A 22,283-nucleotide genomic window follows, 5' to 3' on the forward strand; every position below is an offset into this window, starting at 1 on the left:
AGTCCACCTGTTCTTTTTTCTGTCTGCCCGGTGGTGTTGAAGAGGACAAGGAAAAGGGTTGCTCCTGCTGAACTTTAGCGGCCTGGTGCAGGTTGCTTGCCCGCAATTCCAGCTTGGCAGGAAGGCCGGCTGGAGTTGATGCCTCCTCTAGCCTGCTGGGCTTGAAGGGAGGCGCAAGCAAGTTAAGGCAGAATGGACGAGGTGAGTACTGCTTCTTTGGCGCCTTACCTACACGGCTGGTTTCTTTTTTCCTGGTATTTTTAAGCTTCCATTATGGGGATGCATTCGAGGAAGAGGCATCATGTTGAGTTTTTTCCTCCTTGGATTCATCATCTTCTCCCCCTCTTCCTAAAACGCCGCAGAGATAGTGATGAGGCAAGACTCACGTACCTTATCAGGGAACCATTGTTGGAGCTTGCTCCTGATAAGGCACAGGGGTGAGATAAACTGCCAGTTGTGTCATCGCCCACTTTTGATTCTGATGAGGATGCTCCTGGCACATAGTAGCATAAAGGAAAATATATTTTAAAGGGCTTATTGTCTGAGTTAATAATGCATATAAAGAGTAATATGGGATTTCTGGAGGAGGAGATGTTGGAAATGTCTTCTAGATCCCTACTTAGTTTCAAAGTGCTGCACCTGTAGACATTCCAGTGCATCCTTATGTTTCAGAGGTCCTGAGGTGGGTATGGAAGGACCCAGATAAAATAATCTTACTGCATTTCATGGCTAAGTTATAAGCAAAATCTTCCAGATTCTTTCCCTATTGACTCTTCTGTTGCTAGTTTGGTGGGGAGAACTTTGCTGGCAGAGGATGCAGTTATCAGAGTCTCTACTGACACAAAGATTGACGCCACATTAAAGAAGGTCTGTTTTGGTTCTTATTTGGCCCTTACGGCAGGCATCTACTGAACTTATGTAGCTCCGTCACAGATTTTTGACATTAAGAACATTTAAGAAACTATTCAGGTCTCTGGGTGATGCGTCAGATTGTTCTGGCTTTTTAGAACAAATTGAGCAGCAACTGGAGAATATGTCGGAGATATCATTTGATGTAGTGAAAGCCATGGCTCTCTCTGGAAGTGCATGTATTGCTGTTCTAAAGAGCTTGGTTTTAAAATACTGGTGCATGGACTGTGTTGACAAAACCTTCCGTCATAAGGCTACCTTTTCAATGCAATCATTTATTATGGGCTGCACTAGATGAGAAGCTCCACAAATTGTTCAAAGAAAAGAAACTTTCTTCTTCTTTAAATCAGCCCACTTCTGACGAGCCAGCTTTACAGCCAAAGTGTATCTTTCGACAATCCTATCGTAGACAGCCGCAACTCCCAGGGGAAATTACAGGCTAGAAGTGGGGGGTGAGAAGAAGGCTAAATCAACTCCAAAACCAAGATCCTGACTTTATGGTAGCTGGCCAGGTGTTGCGTCGGAGGCAGGATCCAATGCTTTCTCCTGGAGTGGGAGGTATCTACTTCTCCTGCATGGGTACTTGGGATACTGAGAAGGGTACAGGATAGTTTGTTTCTCTCCTAAAAGTCTATACGGTCAAATCAACTCCATGGACCTCAAAGGAAGTAAAAAGACTGGCCCTTTGTCAGGGTATAAAATCTCTTCTCCAGAAGGTGGCGATCTCAGAAGTCTCTAAGACAGAGAGGGGCTGGGTGTTTTACTCCATAGTATTTCTCTTGGAGAGGTCCACATGGGGCTTTCACATGGCGTTGGATTTAAAGGTCTTTAACAAATTCATACAGACCCTTCCCTTTAAGATGGAAACTCTGCAGAGGATAATTCCATTAATGGTCTAGGGGCATCTCATGGAACTCCAGGATGTCTATTATCAAGTCCTGATCCATCCACAACACCAGAGGTAGCTCAGGTTTGGCATCAAGGAGAGGCACTTTCAGTTCTGGGTTTTGCCTTTCAGGCTGAAGTCAGCTGCTCAGGTGTTCATGAAAGTGGTGGTTCCATTGGTGGTGTCTTTTCATCTGCCAGGAATTCACCTGTATCCATACTTGGACAAAGGCTTCTTCACTCTCCCACAAGGGCGCAATTGCTTCAGGATCTGGGCTTGACGTGCTCTCATGTTCAGGGGCATGGATTTCTTCTCAACCAAAAGGAGTGCCAGTTGACTCCTACCAGAGAACTGACTTTAATCGGGGCCTGGTTTCACATGGTTCTCAACAGAGTATTGCTTCCGTAGTCCACAGTAACAGTCTTGAGACTCTGCCCCTGCAAGTGATGGGCTACGTCTCCCTTCCAGTGCATTAGTGGTTTAAGCTCCTAGGGCACATGGCAGTGGCAGTCTTCACGGTGCCCTGTGCTCATTTTCATCTTGGCCCTCTGAGGTTTGATCTGCATTCGTTTTGAGATTCCAAGTTGGGGAGCTTCCAATTTATGGTTCCAGTGACTACATAAGTGGTCAGGGAACTAAGGTGGTGGACTCTGCTAGACTCTCTTTCCAAGGGCATAGCTCTTTAGCATCATCCCCTGATGGTTCTCACAAAGGATGGCAGTTCCTTTGGTTGGGGAGCCACTCTGGGTGACTGGTTGCTGCAAGTGAAATGGACTCTGCAAGAAAGCAGACGTTCCTCCAATTGGAGGGAACTCACTGCTGTGTACAGGGCAGGAATGGGATTCCAGCAATATCTTGTAGTTTGCAACCTGGTAGTCAGATCAGACTATATGATGATGGCTGCTTAAATGAACAATTGGGAGGACCTGGTCCAGTTCCTTAAATGTTGTGGCTACCCTGCTTTTTCAGTGGGTGGAGGTTCACTTGCAGTCTCTGGTGGTTGTCCTTATCAGAGGACTGGACAATAAGGTAGCAGATACCCACAGCCATATCTTTCCCTCCTCCCATAAAATGTCTTTGACCAGGGCAGTATTTCTTCAACTGTGCAAGAGGTTTAGTGTGTCTTATCAGACCTATTTGCTTCCCCGCACAATGCACAATTTTCCAGATTTTGCTCCAGCAGTACACAGGAAGGTGCTTTGGGGGTGGATGCTTTAACTCTGCCTTGGCCAGATCCGCTGTTGTAAGCATTTTCACCTGTTAATCTAATTCCCTGATTGCTAATCAGACTGTTGTGGGAACCCAGGGTGATGGCGGTCCTGTTTTATCCCAGGCGTTCATGGTTTCTCAGGCTCAAGGATTTGACGGTCCAGGATCTATGGGTGATTCCCTGTTCTCCCTCCCCTTGCAGAACCTCTCCCTTCCTGTCTCTGCAGAGGATATGCCTCTCGGTATGGAAATTAAGAGGAGGGGTTACAGTGGAAGGGTCTGGCATGCCATTTAGCTGAAGCAATTCAGCAGTCCTGAAAACCATCTACTTTTAAATCTTACAAACGGCATTGGGGCGGTTTTCAAAGGTGGTGTGGGCCTCTCCAGCTTTCTCCTCATGTCATCCAAATAATATTCTGCCGTTTTTGTGCTATGGTTTCAAGAAGCCTCTGTCAGTTTCCACATTGTGTGACCAATGGGCAGCTATTAGAGCTGTCATGTCTCCTTTGGGCAATTTGGCTGATGCAGAAGACTTGGTGGCAACAGTTGTTGCATGGTTTTTCTATGTCCAGGCCTTTGGTAAAACCTTTGTTTTCATTGTGGGATTTGCCTCCGGTTCTAAAGGCATCCATCCTTTTGAGCCCTTAGAGTTGGTGAATATAAAGCTCTTGACCCTTAAAGTGGTGTTTCTGGTGGCCATAATCTCTGCAAAGTGGATTGGACAATTGGGGACTTTAATGGTGACTGAAGCATTTTTGTCTTTTTCTGACAATGAGGTGGGTCTCCCTCTGGATTCTTCCTTTGTTCCAAATGTGGCTCCGCAGTTTCACAGGGATCAGGAGATGATGCTTCCAGCCTTGAGTACTGATGGTGACTCTGATTTGGAAATCCAGTGGTACCTACTGTATGTTAAAAGAGCCCTTTTTAGTCTATCTGGATAAGACAAACTCCTTTCATAAGACTGATTGATAATTTGTCTCTCTTAGGGCATCTACTCAAGGTGATAAGGCTTTTTTTTACCCACCAGTAGATGGATCAAGCACTTGATTTCTATAATCTATTATTTTTCTGGTACTCCTCCTCTGGCTGAGATTCTAAATAGATCCAACCAGGCGGTTGCTGCTACCTGGGCAGAGTTGAAGGGGGTTTCAATTTCTGAGATTTGTCAGGCGGCTACATGGGCTACCCCGAATACTTTTGTTAAACATTATTGTTTGCAGAATGTTTTATGTAATAATAATAACTTTGGTCTGGGTTTTTTGCATTCTGTTGCTTCTTAAAATTCCCACTCCGATGTCCTGAATAAATCACTATGGGATGCTGCATTCTTGTGGTGTTCTCTCTGTGTTTATTTCTTCCTTTGCTATGTGAACGCCGGAGAATGAGCTTGAGTATTCCTCATTAGTGATGAAGGGAATGCCGACAAGGGGGACCTAGAGGAAATGTCTCATTACTTACCAGTAATCTTCATTACACCTGGTCCTGTTGTCCTTGTCCCATTCATTATGACCCTGCTTTTCTAATGAATTGCAGATCTTCATATGGAGGGCTTTGGAGTTCTGGTGGAATGCTGGGTAGGTACTGCTTATGTAGGATCCAGCATGAGTGGGAGGGCTGTATATACTAGCATTACTCTGTTCTTTATTTCTGTATGGTGGGATGGATATACCTCATTAGTGATGAATGGGATGAGGAGAACACCACCACGAGCAATGAAGATTACTAGTAAATAATGAGACATCCGTGGCTATTTTGTGGTTTGCTCTTTTGCATGTCATTCAAATATAACATCCGGTGATGAACGGCACAAGGCACACAACCCTTCCAACTCTTGCCATGTAACAAAATGCAGATCGCATTCTTAGCGTCCTGTAGCTCAGGAGCCTGAACATGTACTTACATTCAACTTGGAGCTGGGAGGCTGATTGTCCTCCTGTGGTCATTACAGAGTATGTTGCTGAATCTCCTCTGTTTGCCTCATCGATAATCAGAATATGTCTTTTGCCATCAACTTTCAGTCGATATCGTGATCTTGGCTCATTCGTAAGCTCCACCCCATTCTTAAACCTGTAATAGAATAATTTATTGACCATTTGTTTTTAATTAGACAAAGTGAACACGTTTTCCCTATCATGCAATCTACTTGTACAATTTAACTACAAACAAACACAGTATAACCTACTCCAAGAGTAATAAAAATTTAATAATATGTAATAATTAAATTGTTTATATGATAAAGGTTCTATGTTGAATGCTAAAACTCAAATATGAACCAAGATTGCACTTCATCTTACATTTCTTTGTTTTCGTTTTGATTTTTCTGATCCACTTTTTTAAAAAGATATTAAACAGGCCTCTCTTCTTCTGCTTCCACACCCTCATGCCTAGTGCAATTCAGCACCAAAGGCGATTTTTATCACTTGTAATGCTAAATCACTGTGACCCAAATTGTGGTGCCAAACTGTGTATTGAAACGGAGGTCTAGAGAACTTGTGATACAAGTCCTAGTTAGCTCTAAGGAGGGGAACTGTCGAAGGAATGGATAGACTGTAGAAGTGTAGGATGCAGACAGGAGAATGGATGGCATAGAAAGGATCTTCAGAGAGAAATCATTTGAAACCAGTGAGAAGGGTGGAGCTATGCACAGGACATCAGAGGCCTACAATGCAGCATCTTGGGCGTGGTGACATGTGTACATATTTGGATAAGTATGGCATGATAATATGTATTCAATATTGAAACATCAATTTCACACAAAGTCCATGTTTTGTGAAGTCAATATTTTATCAGTCTGTCTTTTCCACATGTGTACCAAACTTTTTTCACTAAGCGTCCTTCATGACTACAGAGGTCACGGGGATTACACTTTCTGAAATGTATGTTGTCTTCAATTTAGAAAGGCTCATGACTGCAGAAAGACTTCCATTTTGGATGGGCAGCTTCACATTTCGACACTGAAGCTATGAGCATATATTTCATTTTCTGACATCAAAATATGTATAACCTACCACTTCTGGATTACGCAGTGGTGAATCACATTTCAAAACGCCCTACTGCTTTTGTAAGAAACCTGCCTGTATTCTTTTTTTAACTGGCCCATTACATTGCGAGCTGTGAAGCTCACATGAAATCACTGTATGTGAGGATCGTTTCCTTTGTTATCTAAATATTATTTCCCAATGTTTGAAATGTTTTGTCCATTTATTGAAATACTTTGTAAGTTAAAAAAATGGGATTCATTTGGCTCGACAGAAGGAAAAATACTAGGAATAAGTAAGAGGTGATCTAAAGAGTTAGTAGTACTTCTGTACGGCAACAGATTTAATTTCTACTTGTTGCATTTGTGCCTGAAATGCTTTGAATAAATATCATGTTTACCTGTCTCTATGCCGACTCATTACTTTATCACTGTACATCAATATCTAAGTCCTGCAGAAAGTGCATGCACTGCAGGACATACAAGAATTATGAAAGTTGAAGACATGCAAAGATGAAGCTCAAAAGTCTCAGTCTTCTAGATTATCTTAGCTTTTGACTGAGTGCAAGTGGAGACAGCTAAAGAGTGAAACTCCAAACTAAGGCCCTCATTATAACTTTGGCGGTAACTGCCGCCTACCGCCATGGCGACGCCCGCCAACATACCGCTGCCGTGGCCACCAGAGGTCTAGGCATATTATGACCACCGACGGTATTCTGCCAGAATGCTGGCAGAATACTGCCGACGGTCATTGCGGTGGACGGCGGTAAGGCGGGCTGCTGACAGCAGCACCGCCACACCTGCAAAACACCACCGACCCTATCATGAGCAATGATACCGCCTGGCGGTGTTTTGCTGGCGGATGCTGCTGCTGACAGCAGCGCCGCGGACCGTCTCTAGAGGGAGGACCCCCTGCAAGCAGGTAAGTCGGGTTCTCCAACAGGAGAGACAGGTGGGGGGTGTTGTGTGTATGTGGGGGGTGTGTGTGTGTATGTTTTGGAATGGGTGCATGCGGGTGTGAGTCGCGTTGAATGCGTGCGTGAATGACTGAATGTGAGTGTATGTTGTGTGTTGTGAATGCAAGTGTGCGACAAGGTATGTTGTGTGTGTTGCGGTGTGTGGGTATGTATGTGTGCATGCGTGGGCCTTGGTGGGTATGCTTGAGTGCATGTGTAGAGGGAGGGAGGGGGAGGACTCTGGGGAGGGGGAATAAGAGAGGGGGTAGGGGAGACCCTTATCAGTGCCAGGGATGGGATTCCCTGGCACTGATAGTGCCTACCGGCATGGTTTTCGTGGTGGTAAGTTTGGCACGAAAACCATGGCGGTAGGCCCGGTCGTAATCCCGAGGGTGGGATTGTGACGGCCACCGGGCTGGAGACCGAAGTCTCTGGCCCAGCGTCCGATATCACCCTGGCGGTCAGTCTGTTAAAGTGGCGGTCTTTGATGGCGGTTACCACCAGGGTCAAAATCCTATTTTTTTTACCGCTGGCCTGTTGGCGGTATTAATGCGGCTTTAACACCGACCTCCAGGGTCGTAATGAGGGCCTAAATTACTGCTCAGTCCTTCCAGGCTGCCTAAAAAAGTGCACGGACTTCTCATGAATAGTGTTTCATACTGGTGTTGATTTTGTTTCCAGGTGTTCCCAGCTTGTTTTTTAAAGATAATTGAAACAGGGGAACATCCACATTTTGTCTGGTGGGGAAGCAGGAATTAGAATGATCTGCTCCTGGTTTGAAAGGCAGAACATTTACCACTAGAACACTTCTCCTTCCTAAGCACCGTAACACTTTAGTGCTCTGTGGTGCGGGCTGGTAAAGGATTGCTCTTCCTCTGGGGTCAGCTCTCTGCTAACCAATGTGTTTGTATCTTCTCAGAAATGATTCAATTTTCGAGGAATCTACCAGAACTTCAAGACGGGAAAAGAAACACATCACTTATGGTGAATGAGGGCTTGTGCGGCACAATATCCAGCACACATATACTGGCATAGATTGACTTCAGAATATTGACTGCTAACATGTCATCAGGATAAGAGTACATTGTAGCTGATTGAGGAGACAGTAGAAAACTATTTTGCTAGAACACTGAATGGGGGCGTATTCTATGAGGCCCAGTGCCTGGCTCCTTCCGAACTCTAGTATTACAACTTCCTGATGTAGGTGTAAGTCATTCGTTTTCTTTAGTCTGCAACCTTAGATAGCTGTTGCTTGATTTCAATATTAAAGCAGTGGTACATCACTCTGAAAATAAGATAATAATGTTTGTAGTACAGCAAATTTAAGAAGCCATCAACCATTGTGTGAAAGTACATTTGTGTGCAAGAAGTCCATACGTCAAAACTGCAGCTTTTTTAAATCAATGGATGGTGCGTACACTATTTTGTTTGGAATGAATCAATGGGACCTTCGGGATCGATTCCTTTGAAATCTTACAATAATTCCTGGTGCATTGCCCCATCCAGTACCAGGTTAAGACTGACTTCACTGTTTTACTTGGTAATCCTAACCACAATGCGCCTTACGTTGTGGTCCTTATTCTTTTTCCTTCAATGCAGGAAAGTAAACTCTTTTAACAAGCAGTTCACACAGCTTTCTTTACAAACGGAATACCTGAGACTCAATAAAACGCACTGGCAACACACATACGTGACAACTTCATTGCGGTACTAGTCGGTGTATGGAGAAAGAAAAGAGAATGCTGTGGATTTACTGACTCTATTATTAAAGGGGACGCCAATCAGAAGAATAGTTTTGCATTTCAGAAAATATAAACCATTTAATCCAACGTATTGAAGGAGTCGCGGTAATAAGGTGCCTTTCATCAAACTCAAAGGTCATGCACATGTACACCTTTTAGTCAGTTGCTGTCTGTATGTGTGTTGCCTGGATATGTACGGATGTCTATAGATGTGCTGACATATCTGTATGTGTGCACATGTATGTGATTTATGTGAATGTGCGTATGGATGTTGTGTGTCGTTGTGTCCATTACATATACAGAGTCAACTGTTTTCATCAATGCTTGTATTTATATCCATGATCCAAGGTTTGTGTGTGCTGTCAAGTATTCCGACTGGCACATGTGGGATCATCTTTGGCCTAAAGGTATTACTCAGCAGTGGCAAAGCTCTGTTAGTAGCTCTTTACCATTTCACATTGGCATCTTCTTCTGACACTTCACACTCCATCTCCACCCTGTCGCCACAGTAGGAACTGACGTTCTCCAGCTCTTTCGTCACCAAGACTGGGGGCTCTACAATAAAATATACATGAATTTAAAGCTACAGTGCAGACACCTAACTGTTACTAAAATGCTCAATGCTTGTTCAAAGTATAGTTCAGATGTGAACGAATGGTTCAATTTTTAAAGGTGTTTCCTTGGTCACAAGTGAATGCAAGCCTCTCAAAAGCCCAAGACGTTTATTTTCCGCTTCTAGTTTTAGGGTCTGACCTGCACACCTCAGTAAACAATGAAAACAAAAACGCATTATTCCTAAAAAAAATCTATTTAAACTGGCAAATGCGCTATCTAGAATGAAGCACGCTGTGGAAAGATTGTAAAAGCCCATTACAATCTTAAAGGTATTTCAATTTCTGTTTCTGAGGCTTGTAAAAGGTATTTTGCCTTAGAAGCGGGTTGAAAATTATGCACATTCATTTCTTATTATACAAGATATTCACACGGAGCGCCTGTGGGTGACATATTAAAGAGATTCTTGTTGGGTGGGTTAAAAAATACATAAAACTTTGAGAGAGAATAAAAGCATTCTGATTTGCACGGTTCATAATAGGTATTCACTTTTGGCTGGGATAGAAAGGGCATTCTTTTTTGGTTGGTATATTACAATTATTCTCATTTTGGTGATTTTTCAAAGGTGCGAACCTTTGGGCAGGTAGTATTGCCAGTTAGGTGGCTTATAAAAAGTTAATCCCTTTTGGGTGAGATATAAAGGGCACTCTCATTTTGGGTTATTATTCAAATGTGCTGTCAGACATGAAATAGTTATGCTTGGGATAAGCACTGGGTTGGACTTTTCTGTGGGGACTTGTCATACTTGAAGGCTCTTAGGTTTTGGGTTTTTATATAACACAAACAATGTGCCCTCACATTACCATATCGCTTCTTTGGGTTGATTAATCTTAGACTCATTCAGTTTATTTGTGTTCATGTATCAGTCTTTAACTGACAGGGTACTTGGGCTCATTGTTAGTCTATCCATTGGTGCCATACTGTAGATATTACCTTTAATCACCGCGTTTCATTTCTTTTGCCTTGGCAGTGACATTTCACCCACTAGTTCCACCTTTTTTGTAAGTGATCCTGTTAGTTGTGATTGAGGTGTTTTAGTTGTCTTGATTTACAGAGTTGAAGGCATTGGCCCTTTAACTAGGTTCTCAAGAGGAAAACAACTGCGTAGCATTGCTTTGCCTGGGCAGCTCATTCCACACTAGTTGACGAAATCCTCAGCAAAAGCCAGGAAGAGCTGATGAAACATTTGAGAACATCTATTTAATACATAGAATGTTTTCCCCAGAACACAGCCAACAAATGGGCATGAGTTTGTGAACCACACAAGCACAAGGTGCATTATGACATGCCAGAGGGAACCTCCGTTTTGACGGTTGCTCAACATGTACATGTGATCACTATCACTCATTTCAGAACAACACCATCTTGAATTCCAGATGTACTCAGGCAGCACTCAGCGAAGGAACTGAACAACTAAAGCGATTATTTTTAGATCAAGAAAAACCTCCTGTGTATGAAAGGTTCCAACATCGAAAACATCTGCATCACTGAAGAAAAATACATACTATTTTTGTGGCACAAAACGCTAAGAATACCCGATGCTGACACAAAAACAAAAACATGTTGGTGTAATTTTGATGCTGCAGCAAAGAGCTTCCATTTAAAAAGCTGGCAAATTAGGTCACTACCACATGATCATAATATAGTGGAATACAAAAAAATATTATACACAATTTCGATCGCATCAGGGTGTAAATATTCACAGAGGTAGGAGTTGCATCCTCGTATTTCAATCTTCCTCTGTCACATCCTATTTCCCCAATCCCCTCCTCTTGCTACCTCTTCAGTTCCACTGTTGCCAGAACCATCGCATAGGAGCGTAATCATCCTTGGATACCTTCATGTAGGCCAATCAGGCAATCGGTATAGATCAAATTTATGAAGCTTCTATAGTTTTAGCTCTGGTGAAATACTCAGAAAAGTATGTTTTAGCCCCCTGTTTATAGATATCCTGTCTGTGTTGAGACATTGCTTTTCCCAATATTTTTGGGAAATTTGTTACACTGTATAGACCTCCCACCTTTCCTTAAGTTGTCCTGCTAAAGTCAAGAGACGTGACTTCATGGACTTTCCCACCAGAAGGACCGACCCACCTAGTCCATGAGCACTGCCATAAGGAGGGAAAGTACAACTTAGCCAGCTGCTTAATGATAAATATCTGAAGACCATGATAATTTTCCTGTTCATCATAAATTGTATGGAATGAATTTCGTATTCATCCCAAACTGACTTAATCGAAAAGAAGAATCTATCCACAAGTATGTATGGTGCACAGAAGTGCACAGTAGTATAAGGTTTCTGGGCCCATGCCACTTGCGCTGGTAAGTGCTTTTTTGGACTACTAAAATGTAATACATCTGCATTCTTCCTCCAAAAAATATGTGCAAATTACGCCGTATCGCTGGGTTTGACCTTGGAAAGGTCCACTCCAACAGTTTTCACTGACTTCTCGTGGAATAACAATCAAATTCAGTCTTCAGCACCCTGTGTATACCCGATGGGAGCATAGGTATTCTTGAGCATAGACCCTGACTACCAGCAGAAACTTCCACAAAGTACTTTCCAAAAAGGAACTGCTCTGATAGTGCACCAACGAAAATGTATTTGCCAAGAGCATTACAAAGCCTCCTCAAAGAACACGCACCAATGTATGGAATGCAGTAAATCCGAATATGAGAGCAGACCTTACCCACATACTCATCAGAAATGTTCTGAAACCAAATTGCTCATATAAGCATTTAGCTAAGAGGGAATGGCAGAGGATGTGACCCCAGCCATTACCTCGAGCAGGAGATCACTTCGACTCCTTCATTAGAAGAGCCTATATTGCCAACGCTTTGCAAACCTAGCGAGCCACCAGTCTCCTGCAGCACTTTTAAGGCTAGCAATTGCAAATATTGTATGGTATTTGCACATGTCATTTTTTAATTTAGTGTGACTTGGCATTTCGAATGCCTAGCATATATAGATAGTGACTAGTTTAACGCAGCAGGCCTGCACGTTGCATAGTGTTTTTTATTTGTGGGTCTTGTTAAGTGTATTCCCCATAGTTTTATTGACTTAGTGGCACACTGGATACTATTCTATTCTATGGTCATCTTTATGGTCATTTTTTTAAATTTATCTTGATGTATTTATCCTTTTTCGTTTTGTATTGTTTGTAATGATTTTAAGCAATCATACAATAAAGTGTATTGACTGATTGACTCCTTCATTGATGAAGCTGAGCAAACTATCCCTTCCACACCTTGAAAACCATACATTTCAGTCACAACACCGACTCAAATTAATTTCCACAGCTAATTAAGAGGAATATTATGGAAACTGCTCTTGTGTTATATTGAAACCAGGATTACAATCAAGAGTTTCCCTATAACAATGACAAGTAGTACTTTGATCAAAAAAGGATGAACTAGACTTTAGCTGCCTCCCACTGTGAAAGTGACCTTAGTACATCATGCCCCCACTGAAGATCTACCTCGCAACTCTAACATTTGAACCTACACGAGAAGCCCTTCTAAAGATGCGATGTATGTAAAACAGGTAGTCTTATAAACACAAAGACTATCATGCAAAAAACATGTACTCAGGCACCTTGACATGACCATAAGGTGGCATATCATGGCTATATTGAGAGCCAAAAATAAATGACATCCTTCCAGATTTTTTTCCTGAATCTTCAGATCTATGTACCACCTCCTCACTGAAATGGTAAATAATTATTTAAATAAATGGTTAGAATTCCTGAGCGTACCAAAGATAGACTGACATTGCTCAGCAGCATTATTGTGGTGCCTCATCTGCTCAAGGACACTCCAGGACGCTAGGGCTAGCAAGAGCCATCATCACTGGATGATAACACCAAAGGCAGATGAAGGACTTGCTATGGTGTTGCAGATTCTCCAATAGAAGTGATAGAGATCTGAGGAGGATGTGGACTGACAACCTCATCACCAAGACATGCATCAATACCATGTTTTCCTGAAAGACAGGGTGTTAGATTTGAATGGTTCTGCTTTGACAGCAGGGATGGTATCATACCTCTCACAAAAAGCTCTGTGGAGCATTGTTCATCACCCGCCTTCACCTGGTATGCAGCATCATCTGCCAGAGTGCAGTTATTGATGAATAAGATTCTTTGGTTTCCTTTGTGTTCAAAGATGTACCTGTCCACATCAAAAGAGAAGATTTTAGAGTTAGTACAATACTGTAGTCTTTGGTCCTCCACACAGTGATATAGTTTAGACAAGGTGTGCTTGGATACATTTTGGGGCCTTTGGCTGGTGGTGGGGCTGTCTGCGCACTATTCCACTGACATGTCATCATCAGCAAGTCATAGATGAAGAGTGCTGTTGAGCAGGGGGCAGGCCAGAACTCAGAATCCTACTTTAGGGTTCCTTTTTGGCATGGTATCAGGATAGCATTGTCATTGCTATGGTTGTATCAGATGGCAATAATCTGACATGCACCCAAAGTGGGAGTTTGTTTTTGAAAAAACAAAAAATAAGGACCCCTGCACCCTGGGAGTTTTCTCCCAGGGTGTGAGATCATTTTGTGTTTATTTCCTGTCCCTTACTATCAGGTTTTTCCTGGCAAAGTCCGACAGGAAAAAACAGGCATTACACTGTCCACTTTAAATAGGGTGGACAATGTAATACCCTTCCTTTGACAGCCTTACTTTGTCAGGTTGTCGGAGGAAGTATTCTGTTCATGAAGCCTACAGGAGGTGCATTGATGCAATACTACAGGTATGCCTGAATCAAAATGAGGGGGCAGCCTGGGGAACGGGAGGGCAGACTACTCCGTCGCATTTGCGATCAAGTTCTCTGGCTGCCAAACTCTGAATTAGGACCTAAATCTTTGTGCATGGCCTGTTACGATTCCCACACCCCCATTACCAGTTAGCTGGAGCTGGCCACAAGGCATTCCTAAAATGTTCGGTCTGTTACTCTGTTTCTGAATTTGAATATTTAAACTGCTGGGGCCCTATCCTAATTAGAAGAGCGCTTATTTTTTCTGTGCAAGGTGTCTAAAGTTAAAACATCTGTTTCAGACTTGCACTTTCTAAAGATCATGCATTAGCTTGGAGAAATTCTGAGTTAAATGTTTGAGCTTTAAGCACATCATATGCAAATAAAACTGGTGCTTGAACTCATCAGGATATGGCCCTTGTCCCCCATAATTGGTATATACCCATTTCTGACCCTGAAAGTAAGCTACTTCTCAGCGTGGGAGCTACTGAACCTGTGAGCAGCCCTCCCATTTCTAAGCCTGGGAACAACCCCTTGATTCCAAGTGTTTGAGCCATTAGCCTATTTCAGACAGTGAACTATCATTTTCTGAGCATGTGTGTTAGAAATGGGGTCTTTGGTTGGCAGTCAGGTTACCCTCTGTCCAAGCAAAGATCCTCACTCTAGTCAGGGTAAAAGGGAATCACCCTCAGCTAACCCCTGCTTACCCCCTTGGTAGCTTGGCACGAGCAGTAGGCTTAACTTCAGAGTGCTAGGTGTAAAGTATTTGTATCAACACACACTGTAACTTAATGAAATCACTACAAAATGACACAACACAGTTTTACAAAAATAGGAAATATTTATCTAAACAAAACAAGTCCAAAACGACAAAAATCCACAATACACAAGTCAAGTTATCAATTAAAAAGCAAAAAAGAGTCTTCATGTAGTTTTAAACACACACTAACACTGTTAGCGTGAAAATGTACCTTGGGTGCATCAAAAATAATCCAGCACGGGCGAGTGTGCATCAAAAAGGGCTTGCGATGCATCGATTTCACTCATGAGTGAGACCTTGCGTTGTTTCTCCTTTTGTCGGGTCGGGCGTGTCCTTTCCTCTCTCTGCAGGAGAGCGATGCGTCGATCCAGTCAGCACTATCAGGTCCCAGCAGGCCTTGCATTGTTTTTACATGCCCAGCGGTGTTTGCATCGGAAATCCAGCCACATGATGATCCGAAAACCACGCAGCGCGGGTTGCGATCTCCCAACCTCCGTCAGTGATGCTGCGCATCGTTTCTCCAGCTCCGTGCATCGATTCTTTAGTCGCGTTGCAGGCGAGCGTCGATTTTCAGCAGCGAAGCCAGTGGCTCATTGTTTTTTCAGCCGCAGATCGGAGTCGCGTTGATCTTTTCCCAGCACGGCGTTCTGTGCGTGGATTTCTTCCTCGTAGGCTGCCAGCTTCTCCTTTCAGGGTCCCAGGAACTGGATGGACACCACAGGGCAGAGTAGGAGTCTCTCCAGAGACTCCAGGTGCTGGCAGAGAGAAGTCTTTGCTGTCCCTGAGACTTCAAACAACAGGAGGCAAGCACTAAATCAAGCTCTTGGAGATCTTCACAAGCTGGAAGGCATACAAAGTCCAATCTTTGCCCTCTTACTCTGGCAGAAGCAGCAACTGCAGGGTAGCTCCACAAAGCATAGTCACAGGAAGGGCAGCTCTTCTTCCTCAGCTCTTCAGCTCTTCTCCAGGCAGAGGTTCCTCTTGGTTTCCAGAAGTGTTCTAAAGTCTGTGGTTTTGGGTGCCCTTCTTATACCCAATTTCTCATTTGAAGTAGGCCTACTTTAAAGTAAAGTCTCTTTTGAATGTGAAATCCTGCCATGCCCAGGCCAGGCTCCAGACACTCACCAGGGGGTTGGAGACTGCATTGTATGAGGGCAGGCACAGTCCTTTCAGGTGCAAGTGACCACTCCTCCCCTCCGTCCTAGCACAGATGCTCATCAGGAAATGCATACTACACCCCAGCTCCCTTTGTGTCACTGTCTAGTGTGAGGTACAACCAGCCTAACTGTCAAACTGACCCAGACAGGGAATCCACAAAAAGGCAGTCACAGAAATGGTATAAGCAAGAAAATGCCCACTTTCTAAAAGTGGCATTTTCAAACACACAATCTTAAAATCGACTTTACTAAAAGATGTATTTTTAAATTGTGAGCTCAGAGACCCCAAACTCCATATGTCCATCCGCTCCCAAAGGGAATCTACACTTTAATCAGATTTTAAAGGTAGCCCTCATGTTAACCTATGAGCGGGACAGGACTTGCAACAGTGAAAAACAAATTTAGCAATATTTCACTGTCAGGACATATAAAACACATTACTATATGTCCTACCTTAACCCCACTGTACCCTGCCCTTGGGGCTACCTAGGGCCTACCTTAGGGGTGTCTGACATGTAAGAAAAGGGAAGGTTTAGGCCTGTCAAGTGGGTACACTTGCCAAGTCGAATTTACAGTAAAAACTGCACACACAGACACTGCAGTGGTAGATCTGAGACATGAATATAGAGCTACTTGTGTGGGTGGCACAACCAGTGCTGCAGGTCCACTAGTAGCATATGCTTTACAGGCACTGGCACCTCTAGTGCACTTTACTAGGGACTTACTAGTAAATCAAGTATGCCAATCACGGATAAACCAATCACATACATATTTTGTAAAGGAGCACTTGCACTTTAGCACTGGTTAGCAGTGGTAAAGTGCCCAGAGTAACAAAAACAGCAACATCAGAGTCCAGCACACATCAACAACCTGGGGAACAGAGGCAAAATGTTAAGGGAGACCACGCCAAGGATGAAAAGTCTAACAATGTAAATTACCCCACTCACTATTTCTGATCCATTTGCTGTGTCTTGATGCACATTCCCATTCCTCTCCATTTTCAAGTTTGTTACTTACCCCTCCACAAGACGTTATTATCCATCAATTTTGCAAACCTGCATGTTTCTTCGCCACTTGGCTCATCTTGTACTACTGAATGAGTACCAGTAACATCAATAAGCCTCAGAAAGAGTTCAGAGAAATCATAGTGCAACAACTGGTTGGCTATCTATGACTGCACACCTCAACTGATTGCAACACTTTTGATATCCCTACCCATAGTCCTCAGTGCAGGTCACCTTCAGACTTTGTTGGAAACTACCATGGAAAGATGACCTTGGAAACCCCAGCAGTTTTATAGAACTCAATGAGTTGTTTTTCATCTTTGTATTCTTTATATTTTGGCCTGAATCTGACATATTTTGAACAACCTCATTCCATCATCCTCGCCCACTTGAGATGTGTGCAGAGGTTTTTCCTGGTGGCTTGGTCCATGCAAGTGTCATAATGGAAAAAAACCCTAACTCCATTGTTGCTCACTGTATCATGACATTCGCAATCATCGGATGGAGGAGAAAGGGAACCTGAAATTTATGGTGAACATTGTGAGTGTATGCTGGAAATCATAGTCTCCTGTGTCTGCTTAGAATATATACACCCTCGCCACCTTGGGCTAGAATGATTTAATGGTACCCCAAATACGTCCTCCAAAATTTGGCTGCATAGAATGTGTTATATAATGGTTTTGCTACATTAATTGCTTTGCTCCTTAGACTGTGTTATATTGTTTTTACAGGATTATGTAATCTTGTCAGGGATTTCTAGGACTCTTTAACCCATTATAAAACTAGGACTAAAAGTGCTAGACTTGAAAGTAAATTTCTGGATTGCTTAAACTACTCACCGAGGGAACTAGGGGGGTTGACAGCTCTATCTTTTGCATCATTGTTGTAATTGTGCTGCTTTTATCAGGTTCGGTCCCTTTTCAGACACTGTTTATTGATAAAGCCAAAAAGCTAACAGCTAACACCACACCTATTGGCTCTGCCAATGCTGTTCCATGTTGATGCTTGCACGTTTTAGAGGACCAAATACATTTATAGGGATACTGAATACTTCTAAATACAGTGGAGGCAATAAAAATAAGGTACCTTTCTAGTTGGGAAGTGGAATTTCTGCACATTGAAAATGTTTAATCGAAAGTCTGATCAGGCAAGAGATGGTTGGGCAGGAATTAGGTTAACTTATTCAACATAACTGAATCATTATTTATTTGTAATTATTTAAGAAAATGTAGATGATATAAAAATCAGCAAATAGTCCCACACAACAGGGGAAACTGACTAACCAACTGTCAAATTTATGTTGTAAATCGTTACTTACAAAGAATATATTATATATATGTGTGTGTGTATATATATGTATATATATATATATGTATATATATATATACATATATATTTATAATATCTAATTTTTAATGACAGCAAAGTAACGATTTACAACATATATATATATATATATATATTTTTTTTTTAGAAATGTAATTTACTATTTTTTATATTACAATACAAAAATTCTTAAAAATATAATTTCATTATTTTACTATTTTTATATATTTTATTTCATAAGATGTAATTTTACACTAGCCATTCCTGAACAGTAAAAATGTGTAATTCTCCTAAACACTACCAATCCTTGAACCGTAAAAACGCTTACTACCTCTAAATTCTATCAATCCCTAAACTGTAAGTATACTTAGTACCTCTAGACCACGGGTACTCACAAACATTTTCCCAGGGGTCGCACTGTTTGGTCTGTGATGAGACCGAGGGCCGCAGTCGGAGGGCTGGGGGTGGGGAGGGGTAGTGTTAAAGAGGTTGTAGGGTAAGTGAAGCGTATACATCTAGTGTCTGAATTGCGCAGTGTGAAACCAGAAACTTGGGTATAAATCCCGGCTTCTCCACTTAACCAAATTGTGTGATCCTAGGCAAATGTTTGACTTCACTTTACCTCCTTTTTTCCTTTTTCTTCATCATTACATATAAGAACCTTGAAATACGATTTCAGGATGTATGCTGCATATTACCTTCTGTGTCTGATTTAATAAAATATGTTGTTCATGTATAATAGAAACCCAGCCCTCCCAAAGAGTTCACACAACAACTGGCTTGCCTCTTAGTTCACAGTTCACATTGTTGTCAGGATGTGGGGGACAGGTGGATGAAAGTTTCCAAATTTATGTTTGAAAACTATCACTCTAAAAATACTTCTCAATGCAGTGATATAATTGTGTGTACTAAGGTGAAACGGTTCTGCAGGTTAATGAAATGCACTTTTTTAATTTCAAACAGAACATACTTTTATATTTTTGCTGAACGATGTCTTAAATAATGAAGGTGTTTTTCAATTAGCCTCCAATTAAATACTTGCCCTTTTATTTAACCATTTTTTAGTGCTGATGTCAAGTCGAATAAACAGCAGCACAGTGCTGCTCTTGACCTGGGGGCCGCATGTAAATGTCAGGAGGGCCGCATGCGGCCCCCGGGCCGTACTTTGAGTATCACTGCTCTAGACTGTACTCATCCATGAATCCTGAAAACTCATAAACACTACCATTCCTTAACCCTAAAAAAAAACTACTATCCCTGAATACTACCCTTCCCTGCCCCTTGAAACCTCCTTAACACCCCAAAATACTACGCCACTAAAAACCATTTACCCTTTATTTTTATTAAAAATCATTCAGTAATCCAAAAAGCTGAAAATCATCCATCCATATATTAAATGAACTATTTTTAAAGTGTAAAAGTAAATCATAGTTAAAAGTACATAATATTTCTAAGTATTAAATATTGATCATCTTAAATTAAGTTAATAAAAAACAAGCTATTTTAGCAGTAGCAGTGCTTACTCAACTTATGTTACATTAGTGTATCTGTGTGTTGCAAAATTAGGAAGCTTCTTGGCACTGTAAAGACATATATAGCTGACAAGAGCTAAGAAGACTAAAATTAGAAAGCATGAGTTTATAGGAAGACTATCTAGTAAAAAACAACCTTTTAAAGATTGCTGAATTTCAGTAAGCCAGTTCACTACATAAAGTTAAGAACAGGGAGTTCCACTGTCTTTCCTCAGGTCGCTTTAGATAAGTGGCAGTTTGTGTTCTCACCACTTACAGTAGAAATGGGTTAGCTGACTAGAGGCACTGATCGAGAATTTGACACCTTAATTTTCTCACCCAAACATGAGGTGTATGTGCGTATATTGCTTTATGCACTGTTTCATGTCTGTACAATCACTCCTGGATATGATTGCACAGCCAATGTGCGCCTATTTGCGAGATGAGCAGTAAGGCACATAGGTATTTCTGCACAGAATCACTAGGCGGAAAGCATAGGAATTATATTGAAGGCAATAGCAGTAGATCCAGCAAGGTTTGCAAATGTCCACAAGGTGTGAAGATGGGCATAAGGCATGGACAGGGCATTCCTTGTTCACCACATAATCCATATGATTATGTGTACATTTGGGAAAACACATATCTGAACAAAAAGGGCAGCATCTTTAGTGAGGACTGCGCAAAAGAAAGGAAGACAAGAACACAGAACAGATGTAGCTATAACCCTGCAGCTGTCAGCCAGGGACTGGAGCCCCTGAGAAATCTGCTTCAGACATCCCTACCTCTGACAAAACTGTTAATGCTTTTATAAATGCTGTCAGACATGCCAGTGTGATGACCACAATTTAGGTAGAGATGTTTCATCCCTGTCTGCAGACAGCGTGGCATTGCAGTACATCTCTATACCCTGCTCTATTTTTAGGAGAATGTGGACAATGTGCAAGATTGTTGCCAGCAGACTGACTGACCAAACATTCTCGAAATATTTCCTCTGTTTGAGGAGGAGTTGGAGATCTAAAAAGAATTATAGTTCATGATCAAAGGAAGCATATATGAAAACTGGATGAGCAAGTAACATCATCATGCGCTAATCCACCACATGAAACTACATTGTTGCACACAGAAGACAAAGTTCTGATTTTGTTACCCGCTCACACCTGCGAAATTTGCAGTTGGTACAGTTACAGTAAAGATACATGTGATATGTGACAACACTTCTGATGAGACACACCGAACATGGATTTTTGATACCCCACAAAACTATACAACTCAATTCTGCCTACTTTGGCTTTTTGATTAAAAGGAATTGTTTCTGATAATCCCCAGCCACGGATCTCCTTCACCTTCATTAAAAACAGCTAAATGTAGGATGTTCCTTTAAACAACACCAGAAGACTTGCTGCCTTGAAGTGTTGGTCCATTTGGGAGTGCACACACTTTTAACAAATTATTGCTATTAGTGGTCTTTTAGTAGCATATATGGTGCCTTATAATGGACATACCATATGGTACCATAGCATAACAATTAATGTATTATAAAATAAGATCAAAGCTATCAACCCATCCTCAGTATTGTACACCTTCACTTTCTCATAGAGAGCGTTCCCCTTCACTAATGTCTCTAAAATTCGAGCTTAGTTTCGCAAAGAAAATTTATGGGTGTGAGTTGGCCTTAGTCCATGACCCTTTTGACACTTTTCCAACAAATAGGCTGAGATGTATGAACTCAATCACAGAACAATACATTATAAAATAATATCAGGCATAGAACAATTTATGTAGAATCAATCAAATGTTAACGAGATTAAAGAGCATATATGGAGTGTGTTTGAACCACTCATATCACTTACTTTGGGCTGGGTCGTATTTCTTGTCCATTTTTATACCACTTCAGCTCAATGGTTGGATCAGCCAACTCAACCACAAACCTCGCTCGACCTCCTTTATCAACCTGATATGCAGGGTCTAGTTTCTTTGAGAATGCTTTGGGAAGAATGACATGAAAATAAATTTCGTACTCTTTTTTGTATTTCTTTCAGATTGATTTTTACCTACAAACCTGTATAGTAAAGTTACAACATAAAACTAAATGAATCTAAAGCAGTATTTGCAATGCTTGTGTCATACTGATTATAAAATGTTTATAAATGTTACCTTTAAGCTAAGAACAAATTCCCCTGTGTTATATGCACACCCACTACTCTTGTTTTGGCAATCTATACACCACTTTCCCTTTCTGGCACTTGCCCCATACATTCTCGTTTCTCTCTACCAGTTTCTCACAGCAGAATGATTATGCCATTTTAGTGTTGGAATGCCGTAATGTGAGGTCCTCAGGTGTCCCTAAATGTTTCTATACACCCTCTGCTCTTACATCCTGTCTCTTCAAATTCCATTAATCTATTTGTTCCTGTTATGCTTTAAGCCTTGGCTTTAGCAGTGGGTTCTACCACACTGATGCAATATCTAACTTGACCACTTGC

At 41.8% G+C, this 22,283-nt stretch overlaps 1 protein-coding gene across 11 annotated transcripts in view; it reads right to left on the minus strand.

Annotated features, from left to right (window-relative positions):
- The window catches only part of MYBPC1 (myosin binding protein C1), a 362,797-nt gene that overhangs the window by 205,268 nt on the left and 135,246 nt on the right, over window positions 1-22,283 (minus strand). For all 11 annotated transcript variants that reach the window (XM_069229024.1, XM_069229023.1, XM_069229030.1 and 8 more), the window contains 4 exons: window positions 21,651-21,783; window positions 13,333-13,457; window positions 9,129-9,234; window positions 4,905-5,071 (listed from right to left, as the gene is read on the minus strand). In XM_069229024.1, the coding sequence (XP_069085125.1) occupies window positions 4,905-5,071; window positions 9,129-9,234; window positions 13,333-13,457; window positions 21,651-21,783 (531 nt within the window). The remainder of the gene's footprint in view (window positions 1-4,904; window positions 5,072-9,128; window positions 9,235-13,332; window positions 13,458-21,650; window positions 21,784-22,283) is intronic.

The sequence above is a fragment of the Pleurodeles waltl genome, chromosome 4_1 (genome assembly GCF_031143425.1).
Source record: "Pleurodeles waltl isolate 20211129_DDA chromosome 4_1, aPleWal1.hap1.20221129, whole genome shotgun sequence".
In the NCBI taxonomy this organism is placed as follows: Eukaryota; Metazoa; Chordata; class Amphibia; order Caudata; family Salamandridae; genus Pleurodeles; species Pleurodeles waltl.